The sequence below is a fragment of the Nyctereutes procyonoides genome, unplaced genomic scaffold (assembly GCF_905146905.1).
Source record: "Nyctereutes procyonoides isolate TBG_1078 unplaced genomic scaffold, NYPRO_anot_genome, whole genome shotgun sequence".
Classification (NCBI taxonomy): Eukaryota; Metazoa; Chordata; class Mammalia; order Carnivora; family Canidae; genus Nyctereutes; species Nyctereutes procyonoides.
Genome location: NW_026575133.1, coordinates 8,739,800 through 8,763,339, shown reverse-complemented (window position 1 = coordinate 8,763,339; position 23,540 = coordinate 8,739,800). Strand labels below are relative to the sequence as shown.

At 40.2% G+C, this 23,540-nt stretch overlaps 1 protein-coding gene across 3 annotated transcripts in view; it reads right to left on the bottom strand.

Annotated features, from left to right (window-relative positions):
• SLK (STE20 like kinase) overlaps window positions 1–22,414 on the bottom strand; it is a 64,285-nt gene extending 41,871 nt beyond the window's left edge. For 2 of the 3 annotated variants that reach the window (XM_055346331.1, XM_055346332.1), the window contains exon 1: window positions 22,138–22,413. In XM_055346331.1, the coding sequence (XP_055202306.1) occupies window positions 22,138–22,287 (150 nt within the window). In that variant the 5' untranslated portion in view covers window positions 22,288–22,413. Of the gene's footprint in view, window positions 1–22,137 lie in introns of all 3 variants that reach the window. The other variant, XM_055346333.1, reaches the window with a different exon arrangement.
• Window positions 22,415–23,540: the final 1,126 nt, after the last annotated feature.

Below are 23,540 nucleotides of genomic sequence, written 5' to 3'. Positions count from 1 at the left end.
AAATGCTCCCTATCACTGGCCATCAGGGAAATACACATCAAAACCACAATGAGATCCCACCTCACACCAGTGAGAATGGGGAAAATTAACAAGGCAGGAAACAACAAATGTTGGAGAGGATGTGGAGAGAGGGGAACCCTCCTGCACTGTTGGTGGGAATGTGAACTGGTGCAGCCGCTCTGGAAAACTGTGTGGAGGTTCCTCAAAGAGTTAAAAATACATCTGCCCTACGACTCCAAATGTACTGCTGGGGATTTACCCCAAAGATACAGATGCAGTGAAACACTGGGCCATCTGCACCCTGATGTTTACAGCAGCTATGTGCACAATAGCCAAACTGTGGAACGAGCCTGCGTGTCCATTGAAAGATGATTGGATAAAGAAGATGTGGTTTATGTATACAATGGAATATTACTCAGCCATTAGAAAAGACAGATACCCACGATTTGCTTCGACATGGATGGAACTGGAGGGTATTATGCTGAGTGAAATAAGTCACTCGGAGAAGGACAAACATTATATGGTCTCATTCATTTGGGGAATATAAAAAATAGTGAAAGGGAATAAAGGGGAAAGGAGAAAAAATGAGTGGGAAATATCAGAAAGGGAGACAGAACATAAAGACTCCTAACTCTGAGAAACAAACAAGGGGTGGTAGAAAGGGAGGTGGGCAGGGGGTGGGAGGGACTGGGTGATGGGCACTGAGGGGGGCACTTGATGGGATGAGCACTGGGTGTTATGCTATATGTTGGCAAATTGAACTCCAATAAAAAAAAAAAAAAGAAAGCCAAAAAAAAAAAAATTCTGGTTCTACTACTTATTAATAACTGTGTTGCCTAAAACTAAAAATCTTTTAGTTTCCTCATCAACTAAAATGTATTAACATCTCACAAGTTTGTAAGAATTAAGATAATAAATATTAGCCAAGTTAAAAAATACATATAATATTTAATAAAATGCTTGCCATAGGCAATAAGGATTCAGTAATGTTAGGTATAATTATTTAACCCTCACAACAGCTGTATATTATTATCCTTAAAAGAGGATATACAAACTTAGAGAGGTTAAAAAGCTTCCCCAAGGTCATGTAAGAGACAGAATAAGGATTCAAATCCAGGTTTGTTTCCAAAGTTCTTTTTTTTTTTTTTTTTTAAGATTTAGTTATTTATTTATTCATGAGAGACAGAGATAGAGACAAAGACATAGGCAGAGGGAGAAGCAGCCTGAACTTAATCCCAGAACTCCAGGATCACCACCTGAGCCAAAGGCAGACACTCAGCCACTGAGCCACCTAGGTGCACCTCCAAAGCCCTTTATCTGAATCATTACCCGTCCAGTTTTCCCATATCAGTTATTTTTCTTTGCACTTAGTACTTTAACTTTTCATTTTCTTTCTTTGGTTGAATAACTTCTCACTTCCATTTATTACAAATGAAAGACTTCCAAATACACTGTTAAGAGCCAAGACTATTTGTTAAAAAGTTAAGAATAAGATCTTAAAATACTAAGTAGGTCTTTTTTAAGATTTTATTTATTTATTTGACAAAGGGCATAAGGTGGGGAGGCAGGACTAGGTGCAAGAGAGGGAGAAGCAGACTCTTTGCAGAGCAGGGAGCCTGATGTGGGGCTTGATCCCAACCTGAGCTGAAAGAAGATGCTTAAACAACTGATTACCCAGGGGCCCCATTAATTAGGTTTTTTAAAGACATTTCAATATCATACATTATATTATCACTTCAGCAAAACTGCACAAATACCTTTAAAAAAAGAAAAAATACCAAACTTTTAAAAGCTAGTAATAAAAGTTCCAATAAACTAATTAATGTCCAAATCCCACTTTTAAGAATTTATCATGGGATCCCTGGGTGGCGCAGCGGTTTGGCGCCTGCCTTTGGCCCAGGGCGCGATCCTGGAGACCCGGGATCAAATCCCACATCGGGTTCCCGGTGCATGGAGCCTGCTTCTCCCTCTGCCTGTGTCTCTGCCTCTCTCTCTGTGACTATCATAAATAAATAAAAATTTTAAAAAATTTAAAAAAAAAAGAATTTATCATGAGGAGCGCCTGGGTGGTGTAGTCAGTTAAATCTCCAACTCTTGGTTTTGGCTCAGGTCATGATCTCAGGGTTGTGAGGTTTAAGCCCTGCACTGCCTCCATGCACAGTGCAGAGTCCGCTTGAGATTTTCCCTCTCTCCCTCTGCCTCTCCCCCAGCTCGTGCGCTCATTCTCTAAAATAAAAAACTATTTTTAAAAAAGAATTTATCATGAGATAATTCTACAAAATAAAAAACACGGATACCCAGAAATATTCATCAAAGCACTATTTATAATAAGGAAAACTGAATGAACCTAAATGTCCATTAGCAAGAATCTGCTTAAATAATTCAGCACAGTTCTACAATGGAAAATTATGCAGCCATTAAAATCAATAACTAATCAGTTACTATTTAAGATGGAACAGTGGCAGGACACCTGGGTGGCTCAGCAGTTGAGCGTCTGCCTTTGGCTCAGGGCATGATCTTGGAGTCCCGGGATCAGTCCCACATCCGGCTTCCTGTATGGAGCCTGCTTCTCCCCTGCCTGTGTCTCTGCCTCTCTCTCTCGGTGTCTCTCATGAATAAATAAATAATTTTAAAAAAAAATATGGAACAGTGACTGTAACACAACACTGAATGGAATAAAAGGCAACTTACTAAACATGAGAGGTATGTAATTTTACAAAAACCACACATCCATTTTCACATATGAACAGGTGTAGGAGAAGTATCTGGAAAGGCAGCATCAGTGAGAATAGTGGAGTTTCAGGTACTTTTGATTTTTTCTTTACTTTTCATGTTGTTTGAATTTTTTATTTATTTATTTATTTACGATAGTCATACAGAGAGAGAGAGAGAGGCAGAGACACACAGGCAGAGGGAAAAGCAGGCTCCATGCACCGGGAGCCCGACGTGGGATTCGATCCCGGGTCTCCGGGATCGCGCCCTGGGCCAAAGGCAGGCGCCAAATCGCTGCGCCACCCAGGGATCCCTTGTTTGAATTTTTTAATGAAATTGGTTTTTTTAAGAGTGAGTGAGTGAGTGAGTGAGTGAGTGAGTGAGTTATTTATTTATTTATTTATTTATTTATTTATTTATTTATGATAGATAGAGAGTGGCAGAGACACAGGGAGAAGTAGGCTCCATGCTGGGAGCCCGATGAGGGACTCGATCCCGGGACTTCAGGATGCACCCTGGGCCAAAGGCAGGCGCCAAACCGCTGAGCCACCCAGGGATCCCCTGAAATTATTTTTATAGAAGTAGTGAAGTACTAAAAAGTATCAATATATGAGATGATGATGAAAAGAATAAACAAAGCAAGTACCAGTCTGTATACAGGTACTGTCCTAAGTAGCCTATTTTATGTTTTACTTCCTTAAGAAAAATTAGAAATAGAATGCAATATTAATTACTGGTTAAGTAATTAAGTAACCCTAATGTTTAAGATTCAGAGAATATGTTTCAGATAAAAAGATAACTTTATACTGGTCATTGCTACAACTCCAGAAGAATATTCTAACCTACCACATTTTGTTAAATCTAAGATACCTCTTAAGATGCACCACTGTTTTATGTTCCACTAAGGAAGAAAAACTGCCAAATAAAGTACAACAAGATTTTATCAGTTTGAATTCTTATGTTACATCTTTTTAAAGAGCTCTTTTAGACACATTTAGACAAAGATTGTTCCTGTACATCTATTCTTGTGAATAAGTTAAATACTTCATATTTAAGCCTGACTCTTCTGAATCACTTTTCAGAGTTACCTAATGTCTGTGTTTTTCCACGGGATATCACTCTCTGGCCATTAAACGCTTTAGTGATGCAGCATTTCTTAAAAGAGTATTTCTCTATTAGTGTTACCAAAACTTTCTTTGAAATCACAGACTCATTTTGCCATTAGAATGCTGATACTTTCTTGATCTTAACCAAGGTGCTAAAAGATTTTTAGATAGCAACCAGAACTCACATCTTTTTTCAAAAGGTACTGAAATAGTTTATTGAGACATTAAGGGGCTGCAATAATATGACACTAGGGATACAACTAGGTTCACAAAACACAGGCAAGGACAGATACATCACAATTACCACTTGGTCAACAACAATACTAAGGCATCTATGGATAAAAGACATCCCAATTTCAGAGATGTTAAAAAGTAAAAATTCTGTCATAATTAGAGAAACGTGGTATCAAGTTTGTCTCTCAAAAAAAAGAGACTACAGTTGAGCCAACAATAATTAGAACTCTCCCTCCCCTGAGTCAGAGGAAGTAAGCCAGTGAAAGATAAGTTATTCTCTCACAATTTTAATGTAACACTTTGGGAGGAAAAAGACCAGAGGAACTGTCCTTGAAGAAGAACACTATAAAGTATGAGCCCTGGTAGAAGACCAAGTGGGGTTGAAAGTCATCTTGCTTCTACATGCTTCTACTAATGTCCTTGGAGATTTTAAGATGTGTCTTGTTAATGAAATGACATAAAGAGGAAAAAATAATTAACACTAGATAATCTCTAAAGAACTTTACAGTGACAAACTCCATTATTCCATTCCTCTGGATATAATGATTAAACCAACAATGGTACCATTTAGTTTATTGTAAGTAATAAATAAAAGTCACATTAGAAAATACAGTGCTTCTTATATTATTGCTTGAAAATAACTCTGAAAATCAAAACTGAAAAAAATACTGGTAAATGTGTGAAACTATACTTTGAACAAATATAAAATGTTAAAAAGAAACAGTTTCATCTACCTACTACCTAAAACTAAGAAAATTCTTCACATAAAGATTTAATAAAATAACCAAACAATAAAAACAATAATGGAATAATGAGTATCTAGATATTAATTTACAGAAGATAGAACTTCTATTGATAAAAAGTTTTCAAAGATCAGTCATGATCATCTAAAAATCAATGTCTTCATTTTCACGAATCATGAACAGAGCTTGGGCACATTCCATAAAGAGACAAGTGACTGCAGGGAAACATAACTTACTTGAGTTTCCTGCACTGGTTTCATGTTCTAAAAAAAGTAGGGTAAAAACTATACCCTCTTATATAACTCTTGTTTTAACAGTGGTTTATTTCCTGGGTGGTAAGAACATAAGTAATTTTTAAATCATTTATTTTCTTCCTACGTTCCTACATTTTCTAAGACTAGTTAATACTCCCATACTAAGAAACATTTTAACAAAATTGTCAGCTGGAAATTGAAACACCAGCAAAGGAAATACAGATGACTTCTTCAGTACCACAAAGGTGTTCGTCAATCAAAAGGGGAAGGCAAAAAAAATAATAAAAGGAAAATACAAAAAGAATCTAAGCGACAATAAAAAAGAAGAATTTAATCACTTCAATAATTACGGAGATTGATTCTACTGATTTGGATGATTGTAACTAAAGCTTGAGAGCTCAAAGGCATTTTTCCTCCCACCAAGATAAGAGGTAAGACCCTAAATGTCCAGTATATAATGACATGCAACCATAACAAAAAATAAAAACTAAACCAATCCAAATCACCTTTCATGAACATCAACTGCATACAAGACACTGATCAGAGCTGTAGAAACACAAACACAAATACAAACCAGACACTCCACAAAAATCTGTTGTAGGAAAGAAATGCAGTATAAAAGAAATGCAGTATAAAAATCTATTAAAGTGTGCTCAAGAGTTCATCTGCTAAAATTCAATTCATTCTTTCAATACTTATTGAATGCCTTCTACATATCAGACACTGTTCCAGATGCTGACAGTGTAAAGAATATACAAAAATCTCTCTGCCCTCATGGCACTTAAAATTGTGGGGAAAGGGTAGTCAATAGGCAAATAAATACAGAGTATATTAGTGATGTACTATGGAAATAATAAGGTAGTAACACGAAGAAATGGTTAAGTGGGCAGGTATACAGGAAAGAGGTTATAATTTTTTTTTAAGATTTTATTTATTCATTCATGAGAGACAGAGAGAGAGAGGCAGAGAGACACAGGCAGAGGGAGAAGCAGGCTCCATGCAGGAAGCCCGATGGGGGACCCGATCCCGGGACTCCAGGATCACACCCTAGGCCGAAGGCAGGCACCCAACCACTGAGCCACCCAGGAACCCCCAAGAGGTTATAATTTAAAGAGAGTAGTTAGGATGCCTGGGTGGCTCAGCAGTTGAGCATCTGTCATTGGCTCAGGGTGTGATCCCAGGGTCCAGGATCGAGTCCCACAATGGGCTCCCTGCAAGGAGCCTGCTTCTCCCTCTGCCTGTGTCTCTGCCTCTCTCTCTGTCTCATATGAATAAACAAATAAAATCTTTTAAAAAAAATTAAAGAGGGTAGTTAGGTTAGACACTGAGAAGGTGATATCTGAACATATCAATATTAGTAATATCCAACGATTATGTTTTCTGAGTTATGGAGACTAAAAATTTTAGTATTTTGGAAAGAAACAAGCTATAAAATTCTCAAGTTCTTTCAAGTATGCTAGTCTATATGTAGCAATATCCACTAAGCTACTAGATATTATTCATTGAGCATTACCTTGCACCAAACACTGTTTTCCACACTCTCCATTTATTAACTTAATCTTTGTATCAGAAAAGGCCCAACCACAGAAATAAATCAATGTATTTTAACAGAATTTAATATCATTATTAACTACGTTAGTATATAAGTAACTAAAAAGATAAAGAAAGAACATGAAAGATGAGGAACAAGTGCAGGGAGAAGTTACCACCCCCAGGACCAGAGGAGTCAAGGTAAAAGACTGGAATTATTAAAACCCAAAGGTTTGCAGGAAAGGTTCTACACAGCAGAAACTCAGATCCCTGAGGAGACAGTGTTGCTTGGCTGGTGCCAACATCTCTGACTTTGGAAAAGGAGACCCTAAGGGATTGGGGTGTCTTTCAAGGAGGAGGGGGCTAGCCAAGTGTAGCTGGTGTTACCAAAGGTATTGATGAAGCCAGCTCTTGAGTACTGGGAAACTTCAAACTGGATTCAAATGCTGCTACAGAGAAAAACCTGTTGCTGGGGTGAAGAACTCCAGTAAGATAGTGGTCACACGAACACAAAAGCAAAGAGACATGGAGCCCACAGGAAACAAAGAGAAAGTGTGTGCAAAAGTCCCTTTTTCCTCCTCCTCCCTGCAGCCTTCCTTCAGAGTCCTGTGCAAGTGAAACCTAGAAGTAAAGCTGACAAGGCAGAAATGTGGTTTGCAAAATCTCAGAAAAGCATTACAAAGCAGGGCATAAGAGGGTGTGTTTGGAGCTGAAAGACAGTAACTTAATAGTTGGCATAATCCTTCTACAACTGATGAGGATAATAGATGAGAGAAGGAACAGAGTAGTATGAAGCATTTGGGTAAAAAATATCCAGAGTTCCAAAGAGCTGTTAAGTGAAAAGAAAGGAAACAGCACTGAAGAAAGCATATAGCTTTAGACTATTGATACCATTGTTAACCTGTTTCCAAGTATATGCTAATTCTAGTGATCTCTTCAGAGTCCAGATAACATTTTGGTAAGAACAAGTATCAATACTAGAGTAAAATTATTCAACATGACTTAGTAAAGATATTCAGTTGATTTTCATTATTTCTGATAGTTATGTTCTATACATTCATTGCAAACACTGAATTAACAAAGACTGACCCACTGCTCCTAGGAGAAATATGTACACAAACATATCTCATATAGATTATAATCTGGGCAGCCCGAGTGGCTCAGCAGTTTAGCTCCCCCTTCAGCCCAGGGTGTGATCCTGGAGACCTGGGATCAAGTCCCATGTCGGGCTCCCTGCATGGAGCCTGCTTCTTCCTCTGCCTGTGTGTCTCTGTCTCTCTCTGTGTGTGTCTCTCTCATGAATAAATAAAATCTTTTTTAAAAAGATTATAATCTTAGATCCTAAAAACAATTCATTCTGGTAGATTCTATCCCCATTTTTGTACAAAAGAGAAAATGAGGTTCAGAAGTGTTATGTGTCTTTCGTGAGGCTGCCCCACAATAAGTGCCAGAGTTGGGATTCAAATCTCACCCAACTGATACCAAAGCCAGACTTTTTACACTGCACTGCACTGCCCTGCCCTCTACATTCTCCCAGCTCCTGGTCAAGTCTATGTGAGGGCTGAAACAAGATGGCCAAGTGTCACTTTGTTCCATCTTAGCTGGGAACGCGCAGGTCTAGGGGCTCAATTTTCCCACCTCTGCACATATATGCAAACGACTGAAAGCACTGAGTACAGACTTTGGGGCTACAAATAAATTTTAACAAGCAGACAAATTCACAAACAGAGGATCTGCAAATAATGATGATTGACTATACATGCTCTTTCTAAAATTTCTACAAGATATTACAGAAATGCTTCCTTAAAAAAGAATTTTCAGGGATCCCTGGGTGGCGCAGCGGTTTGGCGTTTGCCTTTGGCCCAGGGCGCGATCCTGGAGACCCAGGATCGAATCCCACATCGGGCTCCCGGTGCATGGAGCCTGCTTCTCCCTCTGCCTATGTCTCTGCCTCTCTCTCTCTCTCACTGTGTGACTATCATAAATAAATAAAATAAAAATAAAAAATAATTTTCATGTGTTTTTCTCAATTCTGTAGAGTTGAAAGGAATGTACTTTATATATATTCTCTTAATACTCCAAAACACTATTTTATTTATAGTGTTCTGTTTACTCAAAACTTAGTAATTGATCAGTCGAGATAACCATCAACAAAGTGATTTCAAAAATAAATTTAACATTGGCTAAAACTGCACCTTCCAAAATATTTTACCAATTCTCAGGTCACACAGTCTTCCCACTTATTTCAAGGACTCGCTGAGTCTGAGGAGCATGAATAAACTGAAACATAACTGACAGCTGTGTGATAGATAAACTGATGAAATTTGCACAGATCCCATAGCAGAAAAGACAGAAAAGTGAGAATACAAAAAGACAGTTACAAAAAAATATTTTAAAATAAGACAAAGACGTCCTACTTCTGAAAACTCATTCAAGAAAAATAAAATTGTTTAGAAGGTAAGAAAGAACATTTCCATGCAAATATTCTCAACGCTGAAATTATAAAGGACCAAAATGCATGGCTGTTAAGGTAAGAAACTCACCATGAATTTTACAAGGAAAGAAAAAAGAAAAGCCAGGATGTTAAAGTTATTTTTATAGTCTCAAGTTTCAGTTACCTTTTTAAAACATAAATGTATATGTGCTAGGAATTTGGACTTCATGTGGTATTGAGTTCAAAGCATAATATTTAATAAATGCCAAATAACTGTAACAGTATAGTATAGAAATAGTTACCTGCCCAAAAGGAAACTGTCTTTGTCCTTTCACAGAAAAAGGGAGAAAAAAAATGAATGGACATATGAGGGAGAAAAAAAATGTGAAAAGGAGAACTGTTAAGTAAAACAAAATAATGATGTATTTAAAAGTATGACCCAGAATATGAGAGTCTATTTGTGACAACACAGATGAAACTTGACAGCATTATGCTAAGTGAAATAAGTCAGACAGATAAATACTGTATGATCTCACTAACATGTGAAACCTAAAACAAAAACGAAAACCAGCTCAGAGATACAGATAACAGACTGGTGACTGCCAGAGGTACAGGGTAAGGGGTGAAAGAAAAGGGTAAAGGAGGTCAAAAGTACCAAACTACCAGTTATAAAATAAGTAAGTTATGGGGACGAGAGGTACTGTATGGTGACTACAATTAAGAATGCTGTACTGCGTATTTAAAAGTTGCTAAGAGACTAGATCTTAAAAGTTCCCATCACAAGGAAAAAAAAATTTGTAACTACATAAGGTGACAAATGTCAACTAGACTTATTGTGATCACTTTACAATATATACACATATGATATAACTGCATCATAACCTGAAACTAATATAATCTTATACATCAATTATACTTCAATTTATAATTTTTAAATAATAAATAAAAGTAGGACCTCTTACTTTATTTTGAAAAATTCAAACCTACAGAGAAAGTGAATGAACTGAACAGTGAATGCTCATATGCTTATACCCCTCACCAAGAATCATCAATTATGAATATGTTGTCACATTTGGTACTCTTGCTCTCATACACACACACAAGTATACATACATATATATTTTACATATAGACATGTATACACAAACACACACATATGGGCATTGTTCTTTTACTATACCATCTGGAAGTTGTGCTTCACTTTCCAAAACTTCAGTATGTGTCCACCAAGAACAAAGACATTCTCCAACATAACCACAATTACCATGCCCAAAGAATTTAACACTGATATAATATCTAATATGTATTCCATATTCAAATTTCCTCAAATGTCCTTAAGTTTTTTAAAGATTAATCAATTTATTTATTTGAGAAAGACACATGAGGGCTGGGGCAAAGAGAGAGAATCTTTCAAGCAGGCTCTCTGCTAAGTAGGGAGCCCAAGACACTGGGCTTGCCCCTATGACCCATGAGATCATAACCTGAGCAGAAACCAAGAGTCAGACCTCACCTAAGCCACCCAGGTGTCCGTCCTCAAATGTCTTTTAAAAATCCCTTATTGCTTACATTTGTCTTAAAGACTTATTTATTTATTTATTTATTTATTATTATTATTTATTTATTTATTTATTTATTTATTTATTTATTTATTTATTTATTTATTTATTTATTTAAAAAAACAGAATGAGCAAGGGAGATCGCATGAGCAGGAGGAGAGAAGAAGACTCCCCTGCTGAGCAGGGAGCCCAAAGTAGGGCTCAATCCCAGAACCCTGGAATCATGACGTGAGCCAAAGGCAGGCACTGAACCACCTGAGCCACCCAGGCGCCCCCCATTACTTACATCTTTAAAAGCCCAAACTATTTATTTGTAGAACATCCCATTATCTGGATTTGCCTAATTGTTCTTCATATTAGATTCAAGTTAACTATTTTTGACAAGAATACCACCTTAGGTGATTATGTATTTCCCATCGAATTACATCAGAAAACACATAATGACAGTTTGTCCTATTATTGGTGATCAACCTTAGATTTAATCACTTAAGACATATCTGCCAGGGAAGCCTGGGTGGCTCAGCGGTTGAGTGCCTGCCTTTGGCCCAGGGCATGATCCTGGAGTACCAGGATCCAGTCCCCCATTGGGCTCCCTGCATGGAGCCTGCTTCTCCTTCTGCCTGTGTCTCTGCCTCTCTCGCACTCTCTCTCTGTGTCTCTGCCTCTCTCGCGCTCTCTCTGTGTCTCTTATGAATAAATAAATAAAATCTTAAAAAAAAAAAGACCTATTTGCCAGTTCTTTCTACTGTAACAAGCACCCTTATAGGGAAATACTTTAGAGCTGTGTAAATAAATCCTGTTCCTCCAAAACTTTTCACACAATGATCTTAGCTTAGGATCCATCAATAATCTTTGCCTAAATTATTATAGTGTGGTTGCAAAATAGTGGTTTTTCTAATTTTATCAATCTTTATATACCAACTACCATTCCTCTATTAACTATTTTGTCATTGATATTTTTGTTCAAGCTATCCTGAATCTTTGGCCTGTCCCCATTAGTTTTTAGGCATATCCTTACTTTGTGGCATATTTTCCTTTTTTTTTTTTTAATAATTTTTATTTATTTATGATAGTCACACAGAGAGAGAGTGAGAGGCAGAGACACAGGCAGAGGGAGAAGCAGGCTCCATGCACCGGGAGCCTGATGTGGGATTCGATCCCGGGTCTCCAGGATCGTGCCCTGGGCCAAAGGCAGGCACCAAACCACTGCGCCACCCAGGGATCCCCGCATATTTTCCTTTGGGGAAAAAAAAGGACTAGTGGGAAAGCTTTCACTTTTCAATTTTATCATTTCTGTACTTTCCTACTGTAGACTTGGACGAACCATTTCAATGAGCTCTGAATGGTATTCAGAAGCCAAGAGCTCAGAATACTAATACATAGTGTAATTATTTGTAGGCCATTTCAGGGAGAATAGGTGTGTGTGTGTCTGTGTGTGTGTGTGTCTGTGTTTACTATCACAAGTTCAAACTGAAACTGCTAATTCAAAAATCAGCATCACAGGGTTCATACTCATCTTTTCCCTATTCCAAGTTTCTAACTCCTTTCTTCCAGAATTTCAAGCTTAGTTTCTAAAACATCAATATATCAACTCATCTTCTCTATCCTATAATATATACAAAGGTAGTTTCAGAATTATGTTAATATAACTACTAGTAGTTACTAGTAGCAAACCTATTTAACAAGAATTCTTTCCATTTGGGAAAAAGAACTGGTAAGGAAGGCTTTCATTTTCCAATTTTATCACTTTTGTACTGCTCAAAAATCTAACCATATTAATATCCTCTTGAGTTTTTAAAAAACTGTTAACAAAAGTTATCTGGATGGTAAAATTATTTTTATATATTCTTTATACTTTGCTATATTTTTAAAACAATAGCATTTAAATTTCTGGAAATGATAAAGTATACATTTTTGGTTTTGGGGTAGAAAGAGAGCCTCATATCAATCCACAGAGAAAATTAAATTCCAAATGAATTAAAACTAAAATTCTTTATAACTTATAACTGAACTATTAAAAAGTCTAGGGCAGCCCAGGTGGCTCAGCAGTTTAGCGCCGCCTTCAGCCCAGGGCCTGATCCTGGAGACCCGGGATTGAGTCTTATGTCAGGCTTCATGCATGAAGCCTGCTTCTCCCTCTGCCTGTGTCTCTGCCTCTCTCTCTGTCTCATGAATTAATTAAATAAAATCTTAAAAAATAATAAAATAAATAAAATAAAATTTAAAAAGTCTAGAAGAGGGATCCCTGGGTGGCGCAGCGGTTTGGCGCCTGCCTTTGGCCCAGGGCGCTATCCTGGAGACCCGGGATCGAATCCCACGTCAGGCTCCCGGTGCATGGAGCCTGCTTCTCCCTCTGCCTGTGTCTCTGCCTCTCTCTCTCTCTCTCTGTATGACTATTGCAAATAAATAAATAAAAATTTAAAAAAAATAAATAAATAAATAAAAAATAAAAAGTCTAGAAGAATGTATATTTACTTAATTTCTGGGTAGGGGAAGTTTCTCTAAGCATGAAAGCGAAGAAAAAAACCCAACGAAGTAACACATTGACAGATTTTGTAGAATAAATATTATATGGGATACCTGGGTGGCTCAGCGGTTGAGTGTCTGCCTTTGGCTTCGGGCATGATTCTGGGGTCCTGGGATCGAGTCCCACATCGGGCTCCCTGAGGGGAGCCTGCTTCTCCCTCTGCCTGTGTTTCTTCCTCTCTCTGTGTCTCTCATGAATAAATAAATAAATAAAATCTTTTTTAAAAAAAAAAAGACTATTATGGGATCCCTGGGTGGCGCAGCGGTTTAACGCCTGCCTTTGGCCCAGGGCGCGATCCTGGAGACCCGGGATCGAATCCCACGTCGGGCTCCCGGTGCATGGAGCCTGCTTCTCCCTCTGCCTATGTCTCTGCCTCTCTCTCTCTCTCTCTCTGTGACTATCATAAATAAATAAAAATTTAAAAAAAAGACTATTATATGTCTTTGTAGCAAAAAAGCGGCATAAACTAAGGTAACTACAAACTAACTGCAGCATCTGGGATAAAGTGTTCATTTCCATAGTATATAAAAAGTACTTTCAGGGGTGCCTGGGTGGCTCAGTGGATAAGCATCTACCTTCAGCTCAGGTCATGATTCCAAGGTCCTCGGATTGAGCCTGGTATCTGGCTCCCTGCTCAGTGAGGGGTCTGCTTATAACTTCCCTCCCCCCCACACCACCCTGCCACCCCACCAATGTTTACTCTCTCTTTCTTGCTCACTCTTCTCTCTCAAAAAAATCAATGAAATCATTAAAAATAATAATAAAAAGTACTTTCTTTTTTTTTTTTTAATTTTTATTTATTTATGATAGTCACACACACAGAGAGAGAGAGAGAGAGAGGCAGAGACACAGGCAGAGGGAGAAGCAGGCTCCATGCACCGGGAGCCCGACGTGGGATTCGATCCCGGGTCTCCAGGATCGCGCCCTGGGCCAAAGGCAGGCGCCAAACCGCTGCGCCACCCAGGGATCCCTAAAAAGTACTTTCAAATCAACAAGAAAGGGCAGCCCCGGTGGCGCAGCAGTTTAGCGCCGCCTGCAGCCCAGGGCGTGATCTGGAGACCCTGGATCGAGTCCCACGTCAGGCAAGATCTTTGCATGGAGCCTGCTTCTCCCTCTGCCTCTGTCTCTGTGTCTCTCTCTCTCTCTCTGCATCTCTATGAATAAATAAAATCTTTAAAAACAAATCAACAAGAAAACACTATCGGAATATCGGAATATGAATCAATTATTTTTTAAGATGTGTAATCTCTCTAGAATCAAAGAAATGTAACATGAAATAAACTTTTGCCCATTGAAAAAGCAAATACTTTTTTTAAAGTATAAGAACTAAAACTGAATTCAGGTTAAGGAACAAAGGCAAAGAAATAATCACTGCTGGAATGTCTAAATAGGCACAACTCATGTACATATATAAAAATACATATAAAAATAATCTGGAAACATATACGTGAAACTGAGGATAGGTACAACTATAGAGATAAAAAAAGGAACAGGGATCCCTGGGTGGCGCAGCGGTTTGGCGCCTGCCTTTGGCCCAGGGCGCGATCCTGGAGACCCCGGATCGAATCCCACGTCGGGCTCCCGGTGCATGGAGCCTGCTTCTCCCTCTGCCTGTATCTCTGCCTCTCTCTCTCTGTGTGTGTGACTATCATAAATAAATAAAAATTAAAAAAAAAAAAAAGGAACAGTAATTCAAGCAATAGTCAAAGAAGACTAACTTTATTTCTAATAAGTTAGTTTTTACAATAAATAGACATTCTTTAATTATTTCTATAATTAAAATAATTGAAAAATAAATTGGCACAACCTCTCTAGGGCAATTTCACAGTAAGCATTAATAAATGATCATTTATTTTGTCTTAACAATTCTATTTTAGGAATTTGTCCTAAAGAAATAATAAATGTCATTGAAATATAAACCATGTAATATGGACATTTGATATATGATGGCAGCACTATAAAGCAATAAGGAAAGGATGCTCTTTTCAGTAAATGGTGCTGGGACAACTGGGTATCTATACAAAAGAAATGAAACCATTGAGCAAAAGAAGCCAGACACAACAGAACTCATTTATACGAAGCTCAAGACACACCAATAACTTGCAGTGGTCTAGGTAAGAGATAATGGCAGTTTCGACTGATATTGTGACAGTGAAGGAAGAAGTCAGATTCAAGAAATATTTAATAGTAGAATTAACAGGCCTTGGTGATTACATTGGGTTTGGCGGATAAGGAAGCTGAAGGTGTTAAGAATGACCTCCAGGTCTCTGGCCTTTGTAGACAGAAATGTCAATTCCTGAACAGAGAACACAAGAGAAGCAAATATGAAGCTGACATCAAGAGTTTAATTAGTTCATATTCTGACTTGCTTAAGCAAACTGTGAGATATCTAGGTGAAAATCTCTAATAGATACTTGGATGCATGGGTCTGGAGTTGAAAAGAGAAGTCTTGGGGTAGAGACATAAGTTGCATTTAGATGGTAATAGAAACCACAGGAGAAGATGGACTCTCATAGGAAAAGTAAAAGAAAACAGGGCCTACACCCAAGTCCTGTGGAATCCCAACACTCAGAAGTCAGAAAAAGGAAAAAGAGCAGCAATAGTCTGAGGAGTGGACACAGAAATGAGAAAAATATCAGGACTGTGGTAACCTAAAAACCAAAAGATGAGCTTTTTATTTTATCTTATTTTTAAGAAGAGCTTTTTAAAGAAAAGGATTGATTGAATGTCTCAAATGCTCCTGAGAATACAAATATGGTATAAATATCCACTGATAGAAACATGGGAAATCCTGAAACCATACCAAGAACCATTACCTAGAGGGTTGGTCCAAATAAATAATATACAAAAATGTCACAGAACCAAAGGTTATGGGGTGGGTTTTTTTGTTTGTTTGTTTGTTTGTTTTTTTTGGGGGGGTTTTGGATTGAAAGAACCAAGAGGCAAGATGAAAGCAGGGAAAAAGCCTATATCAAAGTACATCACCATGAACCAGGATAAAAAGAAAATCTTAAAAGCTATGAAAAGAAAAAGAACACAAAGAAACACAAAACAAAGTGGCATGGGACCCATGTTGTTTTAATAGCAACACTTAAAGATAAAAGACAATGAATGGAGAAAGTCTTTAAAATTCTAAGAAAAAGTTATTTTTGAACTATAATTCTATAACCAAACTATCAAGTATGACATTATAATAAAGATGTATTCAGACAGGCAAGGTTTTAAAAAAATGTACCTTCCAGGGCACCTGGGTGGCTCAGTCGGTTGAGCAGCTGCCTTCCACTTGGGTCCTGATCTCAGGGTCCTGGGATCGAGCCCCACTTCAGGCTCCCTGCTCAATGGGGAGTCTGATCCCCCCTCCCCTCCTCCTTCATCCCCCCACTCATGCTCTTTCTCTCGAATAAATAAGTAAATCTTTAAAAAAATAAAAATAATTAAAAAATAAAAATAAAAATAAATAAAAAATGTACCTTCCATGGATCCTTTCTCAGAGAACTTACTGAAGACTATACACAACCAAAACAAGGAAGAAACTCAAACAGGAAAAACAAAGCATTTAAGACACTCTTAAGGGGTGCTTAAAACTCCATGGGTTAAGCGTCAGGTCATGATCCCAGGGTCTTAGGATCAAGCCTCACATTCAGCTCCCTGCTCAGCTGCAGTCTTCTCCCTTTGCCCCTTCTCCCTGCACTTGCACACTTGCTCTCTCTCAAATAAATAAATAAATAAATAAATAAATAAATAAATAGTCGTTAAAAAAAAAAAGACACTCTTGAAGCAGGGGTGCCTGGGTCACTCAGTCAGTTAAGTATCCAACTCTTGATTTCAGCTCAGGTCATGATCTCAGTTTTGTGAGATCAAACCCCATGTAAGGCTGTGTTCAACGAGGAGTCCACTTTAGATTCTCTTCCTCTCCCTCTGCCCCTCCTCCCACCCATGCTGTCTCTCGCTCTCAAATAAATAAATCTTTAAAAAAAAATTAAAAAGGAAAACACTTTTGAAGCAGTCTGAGCTCCCAAGACTTCTACAGAGAAAAATTATAATCCATTATTGAGAAATACTAAAAAAAGAACTAGAGGTAAAACATATGCATAAATAGGAAGACTTAATATCACAGCAATGTTAATTTTTTCAAAACTGATTTATAAATTCCATAAAATCTCTTTAAAAAGCACAGTAAGATTTTGTGGAACCTAAGCTAATTCTACAAAGTACATGCAAGCACTAAGAGCCAAGGATATACAAGTTACTGTTGATGAAGAATATGGGAAAGCTGTACTCTAGCAGAGATGTATTTTTATTTTTATATTTATTTATTTATTTATTTATTTTTAATGACCGGTGGGGGTGGGGGCAGAGGGAGAAGCAGGCTCCACGCAGAGAGCCCGACCTGGGACTCGATCCGGTCTCCAGGATCACGCCCCGGGCCAAAGGCGGCGCCAAACCACTTGGCCACTGGGGCAGAGATGTATTTTAATGCTTTCCTAATTAACACAGTGAGAAAATGGTACAGAAACAGATCAATGGAAGAGAATCGAGATCACAAAAACAGATACATTTAACAGGACCCTGTAAAGCAGTGAGAAAAAAGTTTACTCCCAATGATGGGTTCTGGGATAACTGAGTAATTCAGCTGAAGAAAAAACTGAAATTAGACCCCTACCTCAAACCATTTACAAAAACCTATTCTACGTGGACTGTATATGTAACTGTTAAAGGCAAAATCATAAAGTTTTAGAAGATAATACTGGGGGTTATCTTCATGATCCTAGGTTAGGAAAGAATTTCTTACATACAATACAAAAAGTATTAACTGAAAGGAAGAAACTGACAAATTGCACTATATTAAAATCAAGAATTTCCTGGGCAGCCCGGGTGGCTCAGAGGTTTAGCGCCACCTTCAGCCCAGGGCCTGACCCTGGAGACCCGGGATCCAGTCCCACGTCGAGCTCCCTGCATGGAGCCTGTTTCTCTCTCTGCCTGTGTCTGCCTCTCTCAATCCGTGTTTCTCATGAATAAATAAATAAAATATTTAAAAAAAAAAAAAAGGAATTTCCTGTTCACAAAAAGACACCATAAAGAAAATGAAAAGACAAGCCAGAGAATGAGGGTATATTTACAATAACCATAGTTTTAAATGGTTAAAATCCAGAATACACTACAAATAAACAAGAAAAGGACATCCAATAAGAACATGAATAAAAAACGAACACAAAAGAAGAAATCCAAATTACCAATAAACTTACCCCAAAAAATTACATAGTAGTCAGGGAAAGATGAATTAAACCATAATGAAAAACATAACAATATCAGGCTGTCAAAAATTAAAAATTCTGACAATATCAAATGTTGCAAAGAGATGCTCAGAGCAAGGAAAATCCCATACACTCCTGGTGGCAACGTAAACTGATATAGTTTGGTATCCCTAGTGAAGTAACTAAAGTTACACTAGTCTATAACCCAGCAATTCTACTCAAGTCTTAGCAAAATTTATGCATATACACACCAGAATTGTATATAAGAGCCCAAAACTGGGGCAGCCCCGGTGGCTTAGCAGTTTAGCGCCGCCTTCAGCCTGGGGTGTGATCCTGGAGACCCGGGATCGAGTCCCGCATCGGGCTCCGTGCATGGAGCCTGCTTCTCCCTCTGCCTGTATCTCTGTCTCTCTCTCTCTCATTCGCTGTGTCTCTAGTAAATAAATAAAATATTAAAAAAAAAAAATAAGAGCCCAAAACTGGAAATGAATGATACACCCATTAACAGTACAAAGGTAAATAATGGGTGATATAATCATAAAATGGAATTCCATGACACAATGGAAATAAATTACAGCTCTAGGTGATAAACATGAACTTCACATACATATTTCACAATTTTTTTTTAAAAAGGCACATGCTCATCAGGGCCATAAAAAGAATCGCTTTCATCCAGCACACAGTCAGGAATTCAGTTTCTATTCAACGTGATTTTACGTCATCCTTTCTTTATTAAAAGCAACAAAAATCCAAACACAAAAAATTGTGAGAGATATTACATATCTTCATTCATGTCAAATAATACTACATAAAAAAAGAAAATAAATTTAAAGTGAAGATTTTTAAGGCAAGAAAGTTACTGTTACACAGTTGTATAGTGCTGAAGTGAGTGGAAGGAATACAACTATATCAAAGAAAAATGTTTCAAATAAACTAAATATGTACAGGAGATGACTGCCTATATACCACTTAATCTTTGAAACAATTACTAACTTTTACAAGCAAATGACAGAATCAATTTTAGAAAGTTTTCCACTGCATACTACTACATACAATATTAAGGTTTGATAGCTTTTTGCTCCACAAAGAGGAAGCTGATATAGTTAAAATTTCTAGAGATCTTGGAAAGCAAAAAAACCTTTAGGAACTATAATTCACAAAGCAATACAGGCCAGGTAAGTTTAAATTTTAAATTTTCTTTAAAAAAAATAAAATCTCAGAGCCCATTCCTTGGAAGCACAGAATAGTGAAATGATAAAAGTAAAATGCAAAGAACTCATACTCTTCAACTATCACCCTAAAACAGTCATCAAGCTCACAAATATTATCTTTGACATAGTTTATAATTATAGTGTTCAACTACATGGAGTAAGTCTCTTTTCAGAAAATTTTCAGTTGATGTTTCACTTTAGGAAGATCTGTTACATTTTACAGAAAGAGTCGTTAAAGAATGAAATCATAGAGCATTATTAGTATGTCCCTGCAATCTGCCTGTGCCCTGGGAAAACAAGAAAATGGTTTACTATCTTCGTAGGCCCCTTTTCCTGTCCCATCCCATATTTCGCTTCTGAGCTCTAAATGTAGTTAACAATAATTCCTACCACTCATTGAGCCCTTTCCACATGCCTTTAATTCTCACACACTGAAGCGCCAATCTTACTGAGAAAAGTGAGACATGGAACGGTTAAGTTAACTTGTCCAAGGTCACAGGCTAATATTGAGAGAGCGCAGATATAGTCCAGCTCCAGAGCCAATGTCTTAATACTATACTGTTTCTATCTGATAAAACATTTATAGCATGAAAACTGCCCATAATCACCTACCTGCCCTAACCACCTACTAACTACTGGATTCCAGATGCCCTAAGTATTTATTTCTGCTTTTCTTAGAGAACTGCATACTCACAGTGTGGAGTGAAGCAAATGTTTAGGGAAATGCAGGATTTTCCAGCTAAGAAAACGAAGATCCAAAGAAGTGAAGTGTTCTGTCCATGACCACAATGCTGGTTTGTGACGGCCAGCACTAAAGACAATTCTTGACTCCTAAGAGTGATCTTAGGATACCTTACTCGGTACTGTAAGCTCTTGATGCAACCCATACTCTACCTTCCACACAAACACTGAACTTCATTTTGCCAACTTTGACAGCACAGGATTGCTTCGATAGCATTCACATACAGGTGATACACACAGATACAGAGAGAGTCGCACTATGTGCTCAGGCAATAGATAAACCCAAATGTATATCACAATTCTGGGCCCCGGTTTTATCATTAACTACAATATGTAACAATGTAGCTATAGTAGCCATGTGACAATGTGTTTTAAAAGCACACAGAGAAGAGCTGCTATTCCAGTCTGAGTGAAAAAATGAGGACTGGAAGCTATGAGATGCTTTTGAGGCAGGGCAAAGGCACAGAAGTGTGGTGGTACTTAGGAGAAAGACGCTATCATTTCTACCAATGGACATGACAGTGGAAAACAATAGTAAATACAGGGTCAGAAGACTCGAGTTCAAATCTAGACTGCGACTCATGTGACTTTTGACAAATTTCTGAGTCTCAGTGTCTTTATCTGTGAAAAGCAGATACTACTGACCAGCGTACCTCCAGGCCTTTGGTGGGGGGGGGGGGCCAAATTATGTGAAAGTGCCTTACGAGCTGCAAAGTCCTGTTTAAACATAAGCTATTTATGTTTTCACTTCCAGGCAACCCTGTGGGTCCTTCCCTCTGAACCGTGTCTCATAAAAACCTCACCCTTCAGGATGAAAATATTCCGATGACATCACTCATCTACTGCTTATGAAATAATAAACAGTTAACATTAATCCTTCACGTTGAAACGTCAAAACTGTCTCTACTGAAAAAAAAAATACATATAGATATCTATGTCTATAGATATATATGTCTTTATAGATATTTTTAAATTTCTCAAGCATTAGTACTGACTTATGGTCAATGGCTTTCTGTAATTATATTTAGAAACTAGTACCAGATGCAGGTTTTCTTCTGGAAAATTTCTATCAGAAATTCCATTCCAGGGATCCCTGGGTGGCGCAGCGGTTTGGCGCCTGCCTTTGGCCCAGGGCGCGATCCTGGAGACCCGGGATCGAATCCCACGTCAGGCTCCCGGTGCATGGAGCCTGCTTCTCCCTCTGCCTGTGTCTCTGCCTCTCTCTCTCTCTCTCTCTCTCTCTCTTCCTGTGTGACTATCATAAATAAATAAAAATTTAAAAAAAAAAGAAATTCCATTCCGTTTTATAGTATGTTGTCCAGGAACCAACTGAAGAATAATAAATAGCCTGCAAGTAGCAATCACTTTGCTCTCATCCCAGAAGACTGGTTATGGCATTAGCTACAGATAAAACCCAATACATGCCCTGGGCCCTAAAAAGGGAACTGTTCCAGCACAAGCACACGTAAATGAACACAGAGAGCTAGGAGACACACGTTAAATCCACCGAAAAGCACACTGAGTTTCCGATTTCAAAAACCAGACCCCCTCCTTTAGAGAAAGTTTGACAGGGTCTACAGGCTCTGTAACCCTGCCTCCCTTTAGCAATCAGCCGAAACCACATGCAGGCCCCATTTTGTTCGACCTTCTACTCTCCGATCTCGGCTACTCGTTGGATTCCAGCCCACACAAAGTTCTGGCGCACCTTTACCAAGGCAGAAGAAGGGGCCAGGGACAGGAAGGGGACGGGGCGAGAGAGACCTTCCCGTGCCACTCCGCACCCGCGGCCGTTTTATCTTACGAGACCAACTTCCCGTTCCCCCCTCCTCCTTACCTTGTACACTTTCCCAAAGGCTCCGTCCCCCAGTTCTCCTATAATCTCCCAAAACTCCTCGGGGTTCAAATCCCTCTTCACGTGTTCGTATTGCTTCTTCTTCTTCTCGGTGCCCAACTTGAAGATCTTACGGAAATTGAAGAAGGACATTTTCCCTCCCAGCAGAGTTCCTTGCACTTAAGGGACTAAAAGCAACAATAAAAGGCAAAGTTTCTCCTCCCTCCTCTCTCCGCGCGAGCCCGGCGGGCGGCGGCGGCGGCGGCGGGCGGGTGGCGGCGGCGGGCGCGGGCTTCCCGGCTCCCGCCGCTCCGGCCGGGCCGTGCCCGGGGAGGGCGGGGCGCACTCCGGCTCCGGCCCTCGGGGCGAGGACGTGGGGGGGGGGGGGCGGCGGCCGCGGGCTGCACGAGCGGCCCCTCCGCCGAGCCTGCCCGCGTGCCCTCGGGAGGCGGCACCTGCCCGGACGCTGGTCCCCACCTGGCCCGGCCCGACGGGTCCGCGCGGTCCGGACGTGCGCGGCCGCCGCCGCTTAGGCCCGTGTCACGGCGAGTCTCCTGGGGCGGCGGCCACCCCGCGCGAGGGACGCGGCCAGCGCCCCCGGACGCGGGCGGGCGACAGGCCGAGCTCTCCCACCTCGGGCCGCGAGCCCCGGGGCTCCTCCGCAGCCGTCCGCTCCCGCCGCGCGAGGCCCGCGCGTCCCTTGGGCTCTGAGGCGCCGCCGCCTCCGCCGCCGCCGCCGCCGCCGCCGCCGCCGCCGCCGCCGCCGCCGCCGCCTCGCTCGCTCGCTCGCTCCCCAGCCCACACGGCCTCGGCCGGGAGCGCGCGCAGACGCCGACGCCGCAGCGCGCCCGCGCTCCCTCGGCCGCGCGCCCCCTCTCCGCGCGCCCGCGCGGGGGCGGCCCCTCTGGCCCGCGCACGCGCGCTGAGCTCCGCGTGCCGGCGGCCGGGACTGGCTCGGCGGCGGGGCGCGGGGGTGCGAGGGGGGCGCCCGCGTGCCTCGCTGCTTGACGGTTGCTCCGGGTCTGCCCTCCAGGCCCCCAGACCTTGTCAGCCCACCGCTCGGGCGGCGTTGCCGGGTGGGCGCTGCGACCCCGTTGCTTGTGCTCCCGAATGTTGCCTCCATTCTGGATCTGGAAAATTTGTAAAGAGTGAAGGCTGAGCTGCCGTTTGGGGCTGCAAAGTGGACCTTTTCTCTCCCTAAGGGGTCCCAGAAGTCCTGTGACAAAGGAGTATGTGTTATGGCTGGAACTTTAGAGCCAGAGCTCTCCAGCTCTGTGACCTTGGGCTGGTAACCTCCCTGAGCTTCAGTTTCTTCGTGATGAAATGCAGACCTGGGGGCGTTGTGGCGAGGAATAGATGGAGGTCAGCCCTTAGCATGCTGCCTGCACGGGCAAAGGCTTAATTTT